At 43.1% G+C, this 17,728-nt stretch overlaps 1 protein-coding gene across 5 annotated transcripts in view; it reads right to left on the bottom strand.

Moving 5' to 3' along the window:
• The window catches only part of LOC137342242 (unconventional myosin-XVIIIb-like), a 265,799-nt gene that overhangs the window by 13,782 nt on the left and 234,289 nt on the right, over window positions 1–17,728 (bottom strand). For 4 of the 5 annotated variants that reach the window (XM_068006069.1, XM_068006068.1, XM_068006072.1 and 1 more), the window contains 3 exons: window positions 12,610–12,795; window positions 6,665–6,801; window positions 5,882–5,923 (listed from right to left, as the gene is read on the bottom strand). In XM_068006069.1, the coding sequence (XP_067862170.1) occupies window positions 5,882–5,923; window positions 6,665–6,801; window positions 12,610–12,795 (365 nt within the window). The remainder of the gene's footprint in view (window positions 1–5,881; window positions 5,924–6,664; window positions 6,802–12,609; window positions 12,796–17,728) is intronic. The other variant, XM_068006071.1, reaches the window with a different exon arrangement.

Here is a 17,728-nt window from a genome sequence, read left to right as displayed (position 1 = left end):
GTTAGACTCATACAAGAACCCTTTGTGGTATTGTGGGCTGGAAAGACTCAGGGGGCAGCGAGTGAGCCATCAGAGAGCGAGTCTAGCCTTATGGTACACGGACCACCCAGCATTGGTGTAAGAGGGAGAGATCAACACTTTAAACAATGATAATAAATCTCACATAATGCCTGAAAATGCTGGAGACGCAATGTAGGTCAGTTGGCACCTAAAACAAAAAGACAGCTTAACTGTTCAGGTGTAATCGTTCAGAACTGTCATGGTCAAGCTGGAGAAGCCCCCATTTATCAAACCAAAAAGGTCAAGTTGGGCTAGAAGAGCAAGGAAAAAGAGAGGAGAACAAATGGTGGAGGTCAAATACTCACTCCTTCACAAAGAGGCAGCTAATGGGATTAATAGCCATTGAACAGATTTTGATAAGAGGTGTGCAGAGCTGTGCACTAAACTAAGATCATCTCAAACAGGGAAGTTAGATATGCAGGAATTTGTAAAAACAAAATAAAGACAAAAGAGGGGATTAGATATGGCTCCATATTGGGAGAAAACACAATAGAATGTGAACGTACAATGCAGAGCCCAACTGTACAATGCGGTTTGTACATCAATGGCCTGTGCACACCTTCTCACCAACACTGGGAAGGATGGAAGATTGGCTACATAAACATATATACATATATATACACATACATATATATATGGGAGAGTCCAGCAAGAAAATACAGAAAACAGCAACCAAGTTCTGAAGTTTTTGAAGTCAATTAACCTCAAATCAAGGATTGTTTTTTTAAAAAAATGTACAAGATTTATACAAAAACCCTAACGTGCATCAATGGTGACTGCAGGAGGGAAAATCGAATCTTATAGCCACATTTAGAATGGAAACTACCTACGTAAACTTGTCATGCTGTAAATACAGCCTTCTGCCAGTGCTGCTGATGTAGAGCCTAGGTTTTGTGTCACTCAGCTCCTCAGCCTGTGCTACAGGGCGACGTCTCATTACAAATCTTACATCTATGTAGCCTGGTCCAATTATCCCCTGCCCTCTAATCCTATTTCACTGGAAGACTACGCTTGGTCTTGATTATCTGTGAGCAATGCCATGGGAGAACAATTAGCTCCCACGTAAAAAACGTTCAGAGGTCCAGCTCCCACATGCATTGTGTAGACTTGATTAACGTTCAAATTAAAAATAAAAGCTGACTGCTGTACCTCAGATAACAGCATCACGTGTACCTTTCAAGTCATGAATCAAATTATTTTTTTGAGAGTGGTCTGTCAGTGGGACTCAGATAAACAAAGCACTGAACAAGATGACTTGTAGAACAAGAAGAAAATCTTCTTGTCAGAATTCTCATTGCCACTCTTACCAGTTTCTTAAACACTTCAAATCACAGGATGCCCTTTCCATCGACTTGTTGCAAGTCAGTTTTATGTCAAAGTGCTGATGTTTGAGTTATTTGGAACAGAATCGGAATCCAACAATGTTCTCACTGAGGTAATGAAGCCAATGATAAGGTTTGCAAGTCACCAGCGCCACTCTGCTCCTCAGTGATTACACACAGTGGAACCACTTCGACTCAAAGTGCCTCAGTGACGTTTGGAGCCTGCTGCTCCCTGTCTCTCCTAACGAGCACTGATTCTGGTTGCTCTATGAATCCATAGACAGACATAGCTCTCTTCATGACTGAGCCTTCATGGGGAGTGTCTGCAGGTTACTTAAACATGGGGACAGGGGGACGGGGGTGGGGCGGAAAGGGGGCTCAGAGCCAGGTCTATTCCTGTACTCAGCCACATGTGTACTTTCCAGCAGGAATCACTGAATAGCTATCCTTCCCTACCCCAGTGGCACAGAGACCATGTCTAGCACTGCCATGGCTGCCTTTGTTTAGGTCTGTTAACTCTGTGTAGATCAGGGAATGAAGCTGGGACCTTTGTGTGCTGCTGAATACCAAACTAGGAAGTACATCTACCCACGGAGCCATTGCGAGAGCTTCTGTAATTGCTTTATTTGATAAAATGTATCAACAGGTTCAAAATAGAACCTACATCCAGGAGTTATGAGTTTGCTATATCATTGACAACTTATCCCATGATTTTCCCCAAAGCTGTGATATAATTGTATGGGTTGTACATCATTGTATTGGAAGACACAGAGCAAGACCACATTTATTGCACCTCTAGTTGCCCATAGAAGGTGATGATGGGCCATTTTCTAATGGCTTGCTAGGCCACTTCACAGTGCGTTAATTTACTGTGGGACAAGATGCAAGACCTGATAGAAGTGGCAGGTTTCCTTCTCTGAAGGATATTCAGCTCAAAGGACAGACTTTATAGGTGGCAACCTTGACTTAATGTTAGCCCTCTCGCTTTGGAGTCAAAAGGTTGTACATTCAAGCCCCATTCCAGAGACTTGAGCACATAATCTTGGCTGACACTCCCAGTACAGTACTGAAGGAGTGCTGTACTGTCGGAGATGCCAACATTCAGATGAGACGTTAAACCGAGGTGCCATCTGACCCTCTCAGGTGGATGTAAAAGATCCCTTGGCAATATTGAAAGAAGAGCAGAGGAGTTCTGGTGTCCTGGCCAACAGATATCCTTCAAGAACATCACTGAAACAATTTAATTGATCATTTATTGTTTGTGGGGCCCCGCTGTGCGCAAACTGGCTGCAGTGTTTCAATACATTACAACAGTACTTCATTGGCTGTGAAACGCTTTGGCATGTTCTGATGACAGGAAAGGCACTATATAAATGCAAGTTCTTCCTTTCTTTCTTATTAGTGAACCAGTTGGATTTTTTACAACAATCTGATACTTCAAGTTCATTTTTTCCTGGTGCTAGCCCACAAATCGCCAGATTGATTGAATTCAGTTTCACAAATTTTCACAGTGGGATTTGAACTCATGGCTTCAGTCCAGTACCATAACTACCATATCCATAAAAATGAGCCAAGGTTCCTGTTCTTAATTGCGATGCAAAGACTCCGTAGGAAAATGTGTGTGTAGGCATTGAGTGAAGGGAAGAGCAAGCTTGGTTGTAATGTACCTCAGAACATATGGCATACTAACACTCACTATATGGGCTTACACATGAAGATTGGGTACTTGGGTAAGATACCAGAGGATGGGCAGCACCCATGGGGGATTAGACTCTAGTGTGAGTCAGTGCTTTCAGGAAAGCAGGGAAGAAAATATTCTAATTGCAAATATAAAGTAACAATGTCTTCAATAAAAGGCACTCTGCATGATAACCAAGAATGTAACAACAGAGTACGAGAGCTCCAAGCTGGCACGTAGCCTGGCATTCATTCACAGTTTGATTCAATGTATGATTTCGTTATTTAAATGGTACTAAGGGCTCACTTGTTGTAGGGAACAGCAAATAAACCATCCAAGTCCTTCAGTCGACTGGACTAAGCTCAGTTCCCTATTACAGCACATCACACCACGTAGCAGTGTTACACATGAACTTTTTACTAAAAGCCACAATCCCAAGAACTATCTTGCTTGGATGCCACACTCAGAAATATGCCAAAGTGTTAATTTCAATCCTCCTCAGTGAGGAGTTGCCAGCTGGGCCTTTAACATCTGTGTGGATGCTCGATGGCCCACTCCTAAAAGGTCTGGAGAGTAAGAGGAGGAGAGAGAAAGGCACTGAAACCCAGCCCCAAAGCATCCCACAACCAAGTGGACTGCATGGTCACTCAACCATATTACATGTACCACTGCCATAAAAGAGAGCACTGAAACCCATACATTCATCCTAACTGAATTCAGTAACTTGCAAGAAAAGAAAATACTAATCCACAAATCCTCAATCCACACACTGTGGCTCATCAATTTAGAGTTTTAATTTCTTTGGAAGGGAATCCCTACTGATGAGATAAATATTTGGTCTGTCTGAAGAGAAATGGACAAACTTTCAGCCATTTACTGAAATGCATGCAGTCTCAATTTGAAACACCCTTAAGAAAAACGAACGTGCAGAATTAAAATATAAATATTACTGGACACACTCCACCAAATTACTGTTGCAAAGTTAAAACGAAATGATTTAAAGGTCTGCTGCACCTGAACAGAGTAAACATTACTTCAATTAGTCAGAGGTAAAACGGAGAAGCAGGAATCACACGATCTTCTCATGTCCTTCTGCATGAACAGTTCAGAGATGCGTCTGAGATACCCTTTTGCAGCATGACTATTAAGAACATGTCTGCTGATTGACAGTACGACAGGAGTGATGGCCATGTCTTCTAAAACTCTGCACCAATCAGGGTAGTCAGGAGGGTGATGCTCCTATAAGATTAACCCTGATTTCCTATCAATCATTAACATCCAAACAGAAAATTACATCCATTAGGGAATAATGAACATCAAGGGATACATATATCCAAGTGTAACACAGTGGAGTTCATCACTGCCATTTGTTCCACTTTAAATTAATTGAAATGCAACTTCAAACTAACAGTGGATTAAAGCCTCCAACCTCTTTGTTTCTGTCGCAACCTCTTTTATTAATACTGCTATGGTCATTGTTCCTCTGAGTTTTCTTCTCTTGTCACTCCTAAGCTCTAAACACACCATCTTACATGTTCATCCTCACTGTGTTAAGATCAAGAGTCATACATGGTCTAAATGTTAAGTGCAGCACATCTTTTAAATCATGGATTACATGCTGCCTTGGTCCATGCATAATTATTTGATTATTAAGATTAATATTCATGCACTGAAGACAATGGGATCTGAAATGTTATTTCTTTCAACGTTACTTGTACATTTGAGCCTAGCATAATCCCTCTTCCTGCTTAAGATGACAAACTCACGACTTAATGGCAATTATGAACTTCACAGTGCAACTCCCTACCTCCCTCAATCTTCTCTTCCTCCTACAATTTACAGGTTTTAAAACACAAACTTAATGTTGATTAGTCACTGCTCCTTCATCTATCCTATCTTGTCTCCTACTCTTTTTAACCTTGGTTGTGCCCAGCACAATGGCCCTTGGCCCTTCTCCTAGGTTTTTCAATAAAACAGCCCAACAAAATTGACAGAAGCGTTAATAGAAATTCAAATTTAATATCCTATATGTATATACCCACTTGGGCTTTTGCAATGGTGTCACAACACTGCCCTAAAATGTGCCAATACTGTCACAGCTGGATGGTAGAAGTTTTTAAGAATTTTGAGTAATAGGTTTAAAATCCCTCTATTTTCCTCCCTTTGGTCTCACTGTTGCACAGATCTCCTGCAGTCAAAGAGGGAGGTCGCTGAGCAATTTGCCCCCAGGATCCCAAGCTTAGCACATAGGAACAGGAATAGGCCATTCAGCCCCTCGAGCCTCTTCTGCCATTCAATTAGATCATAGCTGATCGGTATCTTAACGCCATCTACCCACTTGGCTCCATATCGCTCAATATCCCTACCTATCAAAAATCTATTGATTCAGTTTTGAAATTTTCAATTGATCTCGAGCCTCAACGGCTTTTTGGGGGTGAGAAGAGAGTTCCAGATTTCAGATTTTAGCACAGATTTCATCTCTGGCTTTCCTTCCCTTGAGGGAAGGAGTTTCCTTTCAGCATCTCTACCACATCAAACCAAGATCAAGAATTTTTGCAGTGCATTGATATTCCGATGTACTGGGCCAGCCCACTGCCTGGAGGTGAAACTGCAGTGACCATTTTTAACTTATTTCTTGTTTTGCCCCATATCAAGACAGTCACTCCCATTGAGGTGAAAACATTAGCTTGATCTCAGACGAAGATTTCAGTTTAAGGTTAGAATAGTTGGACATGCCGTTGGGGTACATGTGAATTTTGTACAGTTTCTTTCATGCTTCAAGCACACCACTCTTAAAAAGCAAAAGGCAGCTTGTTCTTACACATCTGTCCTTTTCAAATCTGCTCCCAAAGCCATCCGCACACTGGGGAGAAAAGAGTTTGTCACAACATACCACCACATCAAACCTGCTCAGATATGAAGTGCTGCCTACTGGATTAATCTGACATTACCATTCTCTTCAGTCCCTATTCTCAGAGCCTCTCAGGGCAAGATTATAGGATCTTGACCTTATTGGATCAGGTTGGTGCTGTGGGCAGCAGTTATGTAGAATGGGGACGAAAAATCATAATTCAATCATCCATTTTAGCTGCGACATTAACCAACTATCATAAAGGTGAGGAAACCATTACACAGACTAATTTTAATCTTTTCTATGTACCTACATGGTCCCTGTCATATCAAATATGACCATATTTACACCAGCCTTAAATTCTTTATTCTCTCAAATACTGTGATTTAAATACAGCTGCAATGCTAAAGTTTCTTTGTATAAAAGGCCATATTGCACATTTTGTGCTGGGTTCCTGCTGTATTTCTGGTGTCTGGTGCTATTCTGGTAGTTAAGACACTAAAACAGTCTGTACATGGCCAGTCCTGAATACGAACTTCTCGGGTTTACAGTTTTTTTTTAAAAAAAGCACTTCCCACCATGGCAAATCCAAAAATCTTGATTTATTTTAAATGTCAGAGGATCTGAATTTGGATTATTTTTTGTCTCCAGAAACTAAACAGCTATCAACTACCAATTGGTCTGGATTTCTAACCAAGTCTGTAGCCAAATACACCTCATGGCTTTACTTTTTTTTTACACCGAAGAAATTACCTTTCAGCTTCATCATCACTCTCATCGCTAGACTCCTCCTTCAAGACTGTCTGCAGGTCCACGATCCGTTTTATTGATATTTCGAGATCTGCTTGCAAGGTCTGTTTAATCGCCATCAGGCTCTCCACCTGAGATCCCTGCCAAGTTAAAAAAAAAAGACACAAATGGGATATTACTAAGACACAGCAGCTAAATAAAATGGTTTATGCCCAGATGAGCTGTCACTCATTTTAAGGAAACGTTCTCATCACCTATATCTTTTTCAAAGTCTGTTGGCTTGCCCTCATTACTTTCTTGTTCTACTGATTCATCCAAAGAGTCGGCTGCATTATGGTACCTTTGATGTGGAGATGCCGGTGATGGACTGGGGTGGACAAATGTAAGAAATCTTACAACACCAGGTTATAGTCCAACAGTTTTATTTGAAAATCACAAGCTTTCGGAGGCTTTCTCCTTCATCACCTGACGAAGGAGAAAGCCTCCGAAAGCTTGTGATTTTCAAATAAAACTGTTGGACTATAACCTGGTGTTGTAAGATTCCTTACATTTATGGTACCTTGGTTGAGCAGTAATGGTTTCAATTCCCTTCAATTATGCTTTTGGATTTTATAAGGAAAAACCGTTTACACTGGCTGAAGGATTGGTAACCAGAGGACATGAATTTAACATAATTGGCAAAAGAGCTAGAGGTGAGATGAGGAGAACATTTTTACGCAGCGAGTTGTTATGATCTGGAATGCACTGCCTGAAAGGATGGTGGAAGCAGATTCAATAGTAACTTTCAAAAGGAAATTGGATAAATACTTGAAGGGGAGAAAATTGCAGGGCTATGGAGACAGAGCAGGGGAATGGGACTAATTGGATAGCTCGTTCAAAGAGCCGGCACAGACATGATGGGACGAATGGCCTCCTTCTGTGCTGTCGGAGTCAATGATTTATAGAATAGAAAAAGAAAAGAATTTCAATTTAAGGCCATTTACATTTTATTTTAGCATTTTTCACAAGTACAAATCTGCTGAAGAGGAAAAGAAACCATAATAGTGAGGACATCACCTGCAGATCTGATTCAGAGTTGACTGCGTGATGGAACTGGATGAATAGAACAGATGGTGAGATGTTGTTGTCACTTTATATTTTATAGAACTAGCCGCTTCCCCTTTAAGAGAATCAGGTGAACGATAAAAGGAATGCAGACAGAGATTCTTCCAAAGAGAAGATAGACACAAAAGCAGTGATTTTGCAGAAGTGGAACAAAGGTTCTTTCTGCCAGTTTTACAGTGAGATAAGCTGCAGTCTAGTTGCGTGATAGAACACAGTCGAAGCTGGAGTACCTAGATTAATGACTCCATCCAATGATTTTTGAGTAAAGGAGCTGAACTAACATTCATCGATGTAACCCTTAACCTGAGATGTCTACATTTCACCCGTTACAATTAGTTCCCTCAGACAATTGTACTCCACAACTATTCAGTCAGGCTCCGCTCACGTTGTTTCAGCAATAAAGTCAAAAAAAGGTTCCTTTCTCTCCTGGAGGCTCGGTTAGTAAATGCATTGCCCAATGCAATGCCACAAGCTGTTTCCTCTTGCGGTGGAGTCCAAAACTAGGGATCATAAATATAAGATAGTCACTAATAAATCCAATAAGGAATTCGGGAGAATCTTCTTTACTCAGGGAGTGGTTAGAATGTGGAACTTGCTACCACATGGAGTAGTTGAGGCGAATAGCGTAGATGCATTTAAGGGGAAGCTAGAAAAGTACATGAGGGAGAAAGGAATAGAAGGATATTTTGATAGGGTGAGATGAAGTAAGACTGCAAAAGCAACTGACAGTACAATATCTGTAGAAGAAGCCTTCTGGATGGCCAGCTGGCACATGTTTACATATAGATTCTCTGGATAAGCTGGAGACTGTATCGTTGTTTTGGTGGCATGGCTCCTTTTGCGTCATGCTGATCCTAAAGCATCAATTTTTTTCTGTAGGACTCGAGACCATAAGGTGTCAGAATGGCGATCCAGAATGGGTAAAAGATTATGGAATGCAAATGCCTGTGGATTAGCACAGCTTAGAAACAGTATAAATGAAGTGAGATCACAACCATAGGTTGGGAGATAAAGGGGGTGACTTTAGGAGGCAAATGCGGGTGCGTTGGGTGCTTTGGGGGCTCCAGAAATCGTGCAAATCCCATTTGGGTTCGGAAGCCGGCTCCAGCCTGCCAGCTTCCGAGTTTCCCAGGGACCCACCTGTGTGCACACGGGCGACCCGAAACCAGAAGTCCCATCGGCAATTAAAGCTGGCGGCACGACAGTTAAAGAGCCAAATGTACCTCGTACTTAAGGTACTTTACCTGTGACAGGGTAAGCGATTAGAAAGATTTTTAACTTACCTGGGCGGCTTGCCCTCTGCGAAGGGCTGGATCAGGGAACAAGAAACAAAATAAATGAAATAAAAAAACATGCAATGAAGTGAAAATACTAAATGCACCAACCTTTGAAACCTGCTCCAATATCCGATGTCTCCCGCTCCGATGTCCCCCTCTTCACCCTCCCACTGTCCCCTCGATGTCCCCCCGATCTCACCCTCCCGATCTTCCCCCGCTCTCCCCCTCTCCGGTCTTCAAATCCAGCGCCGGATCTTCCATTCTCCACCCCCCCACCCCCGGTCTTCCAGTCCAGCGGAGGATGACGTCTCTCTCTCTCTCTCTTTCCCGCCCCTCACGTTGCAGCTCCTGATGACAGCCAGCCTGTAAATCAGGCCAGCTGCCGGGTGCGAAACCCGGAGAGGACGTTAACGACTATAAATCAACGTGCGATTGCGTCGGAAACGGTAAGTTTGGTCCATGCGGGTTTGCCATGCGCCGAATCGCCCCCCCGCTGCTGCCACCCCGCCTCCCCGCTAATTACGGGGCCAAAGAGAAGCATCTGAAGGGTTGAGCTGCAATGTGTGTACTTCTGTGGCAAGCATCCTTTGCAACCTCGGGTGTTGGTCATGGGTATGTTGAGGTTAATTTAATAAACCAGTGTTTGACTGCGTGTTGAATTCATCCTTCCCTTCATTCCTGTGCTTACTGGCCTACATTGGCTCCCCATCCGGCAATGCCTCGATTATAAAATTCTCATCCTTGTTTTCAAATCCTTCCACGGCCTCGCCCCTCCCTATCTCTGTAACCTCCTCCAGCCCTACCACCCACCGAGATCTCTGCGCTCCTCCAATTCTGGCCTCTTGCTCAACCCTGATTTTCATCGCTCCACCGTTGGCGGCTGTGCCTTCAGCTGCCTCGGCCCTAAGCTCTGGAATTGCCTCCCTAAATCTCTCCGCCTCTCTACCTCTCTCTTCTCCTTTATGATGCTCCTTAAAACCTACCTCTCTGACCAAGCTTTTGTCCTGAAATCACCTGTCCTAATATCTCATGGGGCTCAGTGTCAAATTTTGTTTAATAACTCCCCTGTGAAGCGCCTTGGGATGTTTGACTATGCTAAAGGCACGATATAAGTGCAAGTTGCTGTTGTTGTTGACATATAGGCAGAGTTCTGCAGCCTTTGTCTATATTATTAAAAAATTCATATTCCTAACATCATGTTTGCTGATCTCACCTTCACTTTAGGCTTCTGACATAAAATGGCTCCATCATGGTGAAAAGAGCTGGAGGGGGTTGGGAATTTAAATAACTTTGGAAACACACTGTGTATGAATTGCAGATGACGAGTGATGTCACCTCAGCGTGTGGGCTTCGGGTAATGACAATCATTTAAGTCCTGTCAGAAACATCGAACCAGACACACGGAATTAAATCTATACTCGCTCTTTCACAATTCCCCATGTAAACACTAATTAATGATTCATCAGTTTTACTTGACAAAAAATATCTCAAAGGATAAATAAAAGAGGCACAGTGGAAGGGAACATAACAGGGGCCTAGGAAAATCACCATCTTCACAGCCTTTCACTACTCCGAGCAACTCTGAACTAACATCTTAATAATAAATATACACGCACACACACACATCCACACACACAATGCACACACACACACACACATACACATACACACACATACACATACACACACAATTCACACACACACACATACACACACACACACATACACATACACATACACAATTCACACACACACACAATGCACACACACACATACACACAATGCACACACACACATCCACACACACAATGCACACACACACACACATACACACACACACACACGCAATGCACACACACATCCGCACACACACAATGCACACACACCACACACACACAATGCACACACACCACACACACACGCACACACACAATGCACACACACACACCACACACACCACACACCACACACACACACCACACACACCACACACACACGCACATGCACGCGGATCAGCTTTTCCAACATGAATAAAGAGGATATTTGACTTGTAACAGTGAGTTGTGGCAGGTCTTTCTCAAGTATAAAAGCCTGCACGTTTATTACAGTGATGCCTCCAGAGGCAGCTCTACTTTCAAAAGATAGTGTCGTAATATAAACAAGGTAGCACTAATGCCTCGGCACACTATGAAGTGGACTTTCAAGGACTACAGAGGTGAACAGAAATGGCTGCCTCCGCTAGTGCTGGTTGCCATTTTTTCTAGCTATGGGCAGACTGAGATCTTACTTCACCTGTAGGCCAGCAGTGCAGTTTTTACATAAACAGACAGTACAGACCATACCCCCCGAAACCTGAGAATGACTCTCAACAAGTCAGGATCGACCGATTTCTGGCACTGTTGCTGGGCAGATTCGGCAACAAGTCTTCCTTTCTAACCTTGTTACAGAGCTCCTTCCCACGTACACTGCCCTTCACTCAACACATTTCTTGGCTCCATTTTTAGTTGCAAGCTTCTAATTGCAGCAGATCGGCACAGAATTCAATGCCTCACTAACCTGTTAATTACTCCTTCACAAAGGATGGTCGGTGAAAGGTTGCTGTCACTGACAGGTTAGCAACTGTTACTTCAACAACCAAATCCAAGCTCACATATTGTGCTGGGGAATTGAGGTCGATTGATGGATGAGTCCACACTTCAGTTCTACATTAACATGCAAGTGTATCTTATTGCCATTCAGCTAAATGAAGAGAATTATATCGATGAATAAAAGAAAAACTTGCATTTATATTGCACCTCTCATGACCTCAGGACGTCCCAGAGTGCTTGTCCCAAAGTACTTTTTGAAGTGCAGTCACTGCTGTAATGTAGGAAACGCAGTAGCCAATTTGCGCACAGCAAGATCCCACAGACAGCAGTGAGATAATGACCAGAAAATCTGATTTAGCGGTGTTGGTTGGGGATAAATGTTGGCCAGGACACCAGAAAGAACCCCACAGCTCTTCTTCGAAAGAGCACCATTGATCTTTTACGTCCACCTGAGAGGGCAGACGGGGCCTCGGTTTAACATCTCATCCAAAAGGCGGCACCTCTGACGGTGCAGCACTCCCTCAGTACTGCACTGGAGTGTGAGCTGAGATTTTGTGCTCAATGTCGGGAGTCGGCCTTGAACCCACTCTTCTGATTTAGAGGCGAGAGTTCTACTGGCTGATCCACGGCTGACACCAGAAATATTTGTGGATTAAAAAGATAGCATTTGTTTCACCTCAGGCTGCAGAAATGCAAGTAGCAGCCCTTCTTAAAAGGATATCCCCAACTGAATTGACATACTCTCTTCAGACTATGGGGAAATCATGTTCTATAAAGCCTCTCCTCCAGCCTAACTGTACTAGTCCCGATGAAGGTTTACAGCCAAAGTATTAACTTAGCTTTCCCTTTCAGTTTGACTGGCCAGTTGTGTACTTGTAGCATTTTCTGTTTTTATTTCATATTTCCAACATTTGCGGTCCACTTTTACCTCTCCATTTGTAATCCTTTTATTTTGGGGTCCAGAATTGAATGTCCTTACCAGTTCCATGCACCTACGAGAGGCCTCCAGTTCCCGCTGAACGAGCTCATCCATCTCCGCTTTCATTTCCTCCATCCGCTGCTGGAAGTGTTTGGCAATTTCCTTCTCCCGAGCCTCGGCCTCAGCAGCCTCTTCCAGTTCCTTGCCCATTTTCATCACGCTGTCCCGCAAACGCAGGACCAATGTCTACAAAAAGAGCAACAAACAGTAATAACTGGGAGCAAAACCTGCAATTAGACTGTGCTAGTCTTACTCTCTTTGGGGTGTGTGTGTGTAATTGTCTATATATGTGTATGTATATGTGTGAGTGTGCATGTCCATATATGTGTGTGTATTTGTGTGTGTGTATATGTATGTGTGTATGCATGTGTATATGTATGTGAGCATATATGTGTGTGTGCGTGTCTATGTGTGTGTGTATGTGTGTGTCTATATATCTATGTGTCTATGTGCGTGTGTCTATGTGTGTGTGTATATGTGTGTATGTATATGTGTGTATGTATGTGTGCGTCTATATGTCTATGTGTCTGTGTGTGTGTATGTGTATGTCTATATGTCTGTGTGTGCGTGTATGTGTGTGTGTATGTGTGTGTATATATGTGTGTGAGTGTGCGTGTCTATATGTCTGTGTGTGTGTATGTGTATGTCTATATGTCTGTGTGTGTGTGTGTGTATGTGTGTGTATATATGTGTGTGAGTGTGCGTGTCTATATGTCTGTGTGTGTGTCTATGTGTGTGTGTATATGTGTGTATGTATATGTGTGTGTATGTGTGTGTCTATATGTCTATGTGTCTGTGTGTGTATGTGTATGTCTATATGTCTGTGTGTGCGTGTATGTGTGTGTGTATGTGTGTGTATATATGTGTGTAAGTGTGCGTGTCTATATGTCTATGTGTCTGTGTTTGTGTGTTTCGATTCACTTTAATGTCATTTTATTCAACTTTCAAAGAAGAATCTGATGGCTATATTCGAGAATAATTTTAGATTAAAAAGAACTATTCATTAATGTTGAAGTACAAGAGAGTACAAGTTAAGAACCACTCACTAATGAACTGAGGAATACTATCTAACAACTGGCCCCAGATATCATGGTAATGAGCTGACTTTGTATGCTAGCACAATGTCAGCTCAAAGCACTGCAGACAAGCAAAGTGCCCAAACTGTGCCAGGACCACATTATCAATCCCTAGGATATTAAAGAGAAAGGTAAGGGAACAGTAATATATGATCATCAATGTACTGCCCCTACACTGGCCTGAACGATTGATTTAATCATGAGGTAAGTGTGAGCATTGTCCACGTTGTATATCGGTGGAACAGCAGCTTTCTCGTCCTCCAGTATTTGATACCAAAAAAACAGCGAAAATTAAATCTTTAATCTATTCAAGTTGGCAGACTACTTTGATTTTGGATTTGTGCGTGAGACGTGCTGGGAATGTACTTAAATTTCACTGATGGTGTTCTGAATTTATTAGCTCACTATGAATGTTGTAGACTGTTCAACAACTGATTTCTCTCATCAGGAGAACTTGATTAGATGTGTGCTACACAGCTCCTCCAGGCAGAATACCTTTGAAACAGCTTATGACACGCTGATATAGACATGATTTAAACCCTTTGCCATCAAATCATTTTTCAATATTGTTTCCATGGTTCCCATAAAATCCATAGAGGGTGTAGGACACAGAATAACTGTTTCTAAACTGAGTTAGCATAAAGATACTTGGTTCACAAAGGTCCAAACCCCCTGTAATGAATTAAGAGTTACCCACTTCATTTATTTAAAGATCAGACGGTGGCTTTTGATCAAAAGGTGTATTTCCTTGATCTAATTAACAGCTGTGTTTCTTTGATGTGAAAGAAATAATGTGTTCTATTGTATAGATTTTGTGTATAATGCAGACATGGCCACTGGGATATGTGGCAGTGTATTTTGGTGCATTAGTTCATCGACTGTCTTATGGCTCTGAATGAAGTAATGCTGAACAATATATCTGGAAACCCTTATTTCAAAAGGAAGTTGATAGAAATGTCTGTTTTGACACACAAGAGGTTAAATGCTGAAGGCTGAAATAGTTCTGAAGCCAAATTCAGGTACTCGGGCAGATAAAAGGCTCCATTTCACTGATTGCAGAAGATGAAACCTTATGCTGAGACAGAAAGAGCCGATTGCTGATTGAGTATAGTTCCACAAGCATCTGCAGCCCTCCGGTCCCTCACCCAAGTGGCCATCCCTCAAGTTTGGCCCTGGATAGATGAGTACAGCCAAGCGGTTCAACCACAGTAGGCATCACAACTACGCCACATCCTTACCCGATGTCGGCTCACACCTTTCCCAGGACCAGTCACTGGAGCAGCAGCGAGAGTCCTGGCTGATTTTTCCCTCCTGAGTCCAAGAGCACTGAGATTAACACTAGCGCCAACACAGTTGCTCATATGGAGGTTGGCCCACTTAGCAAGAAGCCAGTTCTGGCTGCTGTGGATTAGCGCTACACTGGACAGGGCTGTTACCCGTTAAGCCTGGGCAGAACTTAACTTTTTTAAAATTTAATAAATTAGTCATTGCAGATGTGGTGACGCCATCACCGCGCCTGGTTTTATATTCAACCAGGCAAAAGATGTTATATAACACTATGTCAACCAAAATCCCTAATAAACAACCAAAATGCCCTTTAAAACAATAAGACACTGTGAAAATCAGCATGAAGTAGGTTATTGGGTAGTGCAGAGGGGTTGGAAAATGATCTTGTCACCTCAGAGCCCCGAAGGCTGATCAAGCTTACACTGATCGGATCAGAGACTAAGATTTCTGCTGGTCGCTTGTGTCCAAGGTTAAAAACAAGAATCTGGGGCAGTCTCAATTCAGCTCATACTTCTGCAGCACAAAGCTGCTCAGAATCTTTAGCACTAACTGGAAATAAACTGACAGTTTCACTCAAAAGATGGCTGGTGTGAAAAATGTTACTTTTATAGTTGGGAGTGATCTTGGGAGGTTAACGTACTTTACTGGGACAGTGTTGGGAGAGTTTTATTTTGCTTCTAACCCAAAGCTGTAACTAACCCGGGAGTGCTCAGCACTGACACTTGGGGCATGATTTTATCGAGGGGGCTGGGTGTGGAATTCTTGACGGGAAATCCGGAAGTATGGGTTTCCCGGACGATCTTACGATTTTGACGTAAGGACGTCTTATATTTATTTTGATGGTTTCCCGCCCAACAGGCCGGCCTGATTGACAGACTGATCTCAGTCGGGTGGGAGAAGAGGAAGGAAGAGGAAAGCAAGTAGGTAAGTGTTAGATTCGGGGGTCATCGGGGGAGGGCAGCGGTCATCGGGGGGTCAAATGATCGGGGTCATTGGGGGGCTCAGTCATCAGGGGTCATTGGGGGAGTCGGGGGCTCAGTCGTTGTGGGGGAAGTCAGTCATTGGGGGGGTCGGTCAGTCATCGGGGGGGTCGGTCAGTCATCGGGGGGCTCAGTCATCAGGGGAATCGGGGTCGGGGGTCATCGATCGTGGGGGGGGATCAGAGATTGTGGAGAGGGGTGGTCGGAGATCGTGGTGGGGGTGGTCACTGCAGGTAAGCTTGTTGGGCCTGGGGGAAGCACTGCTGCTGCTCCAGGCCCACAAGCTGTGCCATAAAGGCACTTACCTACAGTTTCGGGCCTTCTCCCCTCCTCTCACATGGCGTGAAGTAGAAGGCCCGCAGGGAATCCCGGCCCCCGGGGCTTAAAAACAAAAAACTTGTCAAAATGGAGGCTCGGAGCCTCCTTGAAAGCTTTCACTGACCGACCCACCTCCTGAAAGTGGGTTAGTCACCTATCCCTCGTTCCGTCTCCGTGAAAACTGGAAGTGGGAGGGTTGGAGGCGGATTGGGGGCAGATTTTAGGTTTCTAAAATTTTTGCTGCGCCTCTGCCCCTAACCCACCTGTTTTTCCCATTTAAAATCATGCCCTTGATGTAAAGAGCACATCCCAGGACTGGATGTGCTCTTTACACATTCCCCCAAAGAAGCTTAACATTCAGCTGGCCGAGAATTTTTGAAAGGGAAGAAAAATATTGTGTGTTATTAAAATAAACAACCTTTAAACACTGTTTATTATTGTTCCTGCTAATGAAATCTGATTTCATTAAATCATTCACTGGAAAATTGCACACATCCCACAATTAATAAATTGCACATTAAAAAAATAGATGAGAACTCTTTTCTTGAAAAAGAGTCATAAATGGCCTTAAATTGTGAGGCTAGACTGTCAGAACTGGATCTGTTCTCAGTGGAGAAAACCGAGAGGGAGCATGGTTCATGTATTTAAAGTGTTAAAAGCCACGGGTAGCATGGACATAAGCAAGTAACTGCAAAGGTTGAAACTAAGAGACAGCTTTGATAGAGTAAATAAGGAGAAACTATTTCCAGTGGCAGAAGGGTCGGTAACCAGAGGACACAGATTTTAGGCGATCGGCAAAAGAGCCAGACGTGACATGAGGAAACATTTTTTTACGCAGCGAGTTGTAATGATCTGAAATGCACTGCCTGAAAGGGTGGTGGAAGCAGATTCAATAGTAACTTTCAAAAGATAAATACTTTAAGGGAAAACATTCCCAGGGCTATGGGGAAAGAGCAGGGGAATGGGACCAATTGGATAGCTCTTTCAAAGAGCCGGCACAGACACGGGCTGAATGGCCTCCTTCTGAGCTCTACCTGCTATGATACTATGATACAAGAACATAATTGGTACGAACTATGGGATTATCCAAGGGAAGATGCAGTTGCAAGTCATCATAATGTAAGAAAGGTCCAGGAGGGGGAGTCAGAACAATCTTTTGGGGGATTACAGTTACACTACAGTTAAATTGCAGGAGAAGGAGCTTGGAATAAATCACTGTCGTTAGTATTTCATGTATTAATCTCTTCTAAAAACAACATCCAAGATACCCAATTCTTGTTCTAACATAAAGTTATCTGGTGATTGTGGGACACTGAAGAAGACCATTTGTTGAGGACCAGACAGCAGGGAGAACAAAATGCCTGCAAGTTGGTAAGAGTAACAATGCAGTTTGATGGTGCAGATAACTGGCCCCTTTCCAGATTAACCCACCAGGTAAACTCCATTTCGTAAACCAGG

This window comes from Heptranchias perlo, chromosome 25 (assembly GCF_035084215.1).
Source record: "Heptranchias perlo isolate sHepPer1 chromosome 25, sHepPer1.hap1, whole genome shotgun sequence".
NCBI lineage: Eukaryota > Metazoa > Chordata > Chondrichthyes > Hexanchiformes > Hexanchidae > Heptranchias > Heptranchias perlo.
Note: the sequence above shows the minus strand (reverse complement) of the source record. Positions and strands in the feature narration are given on the sequence as shown.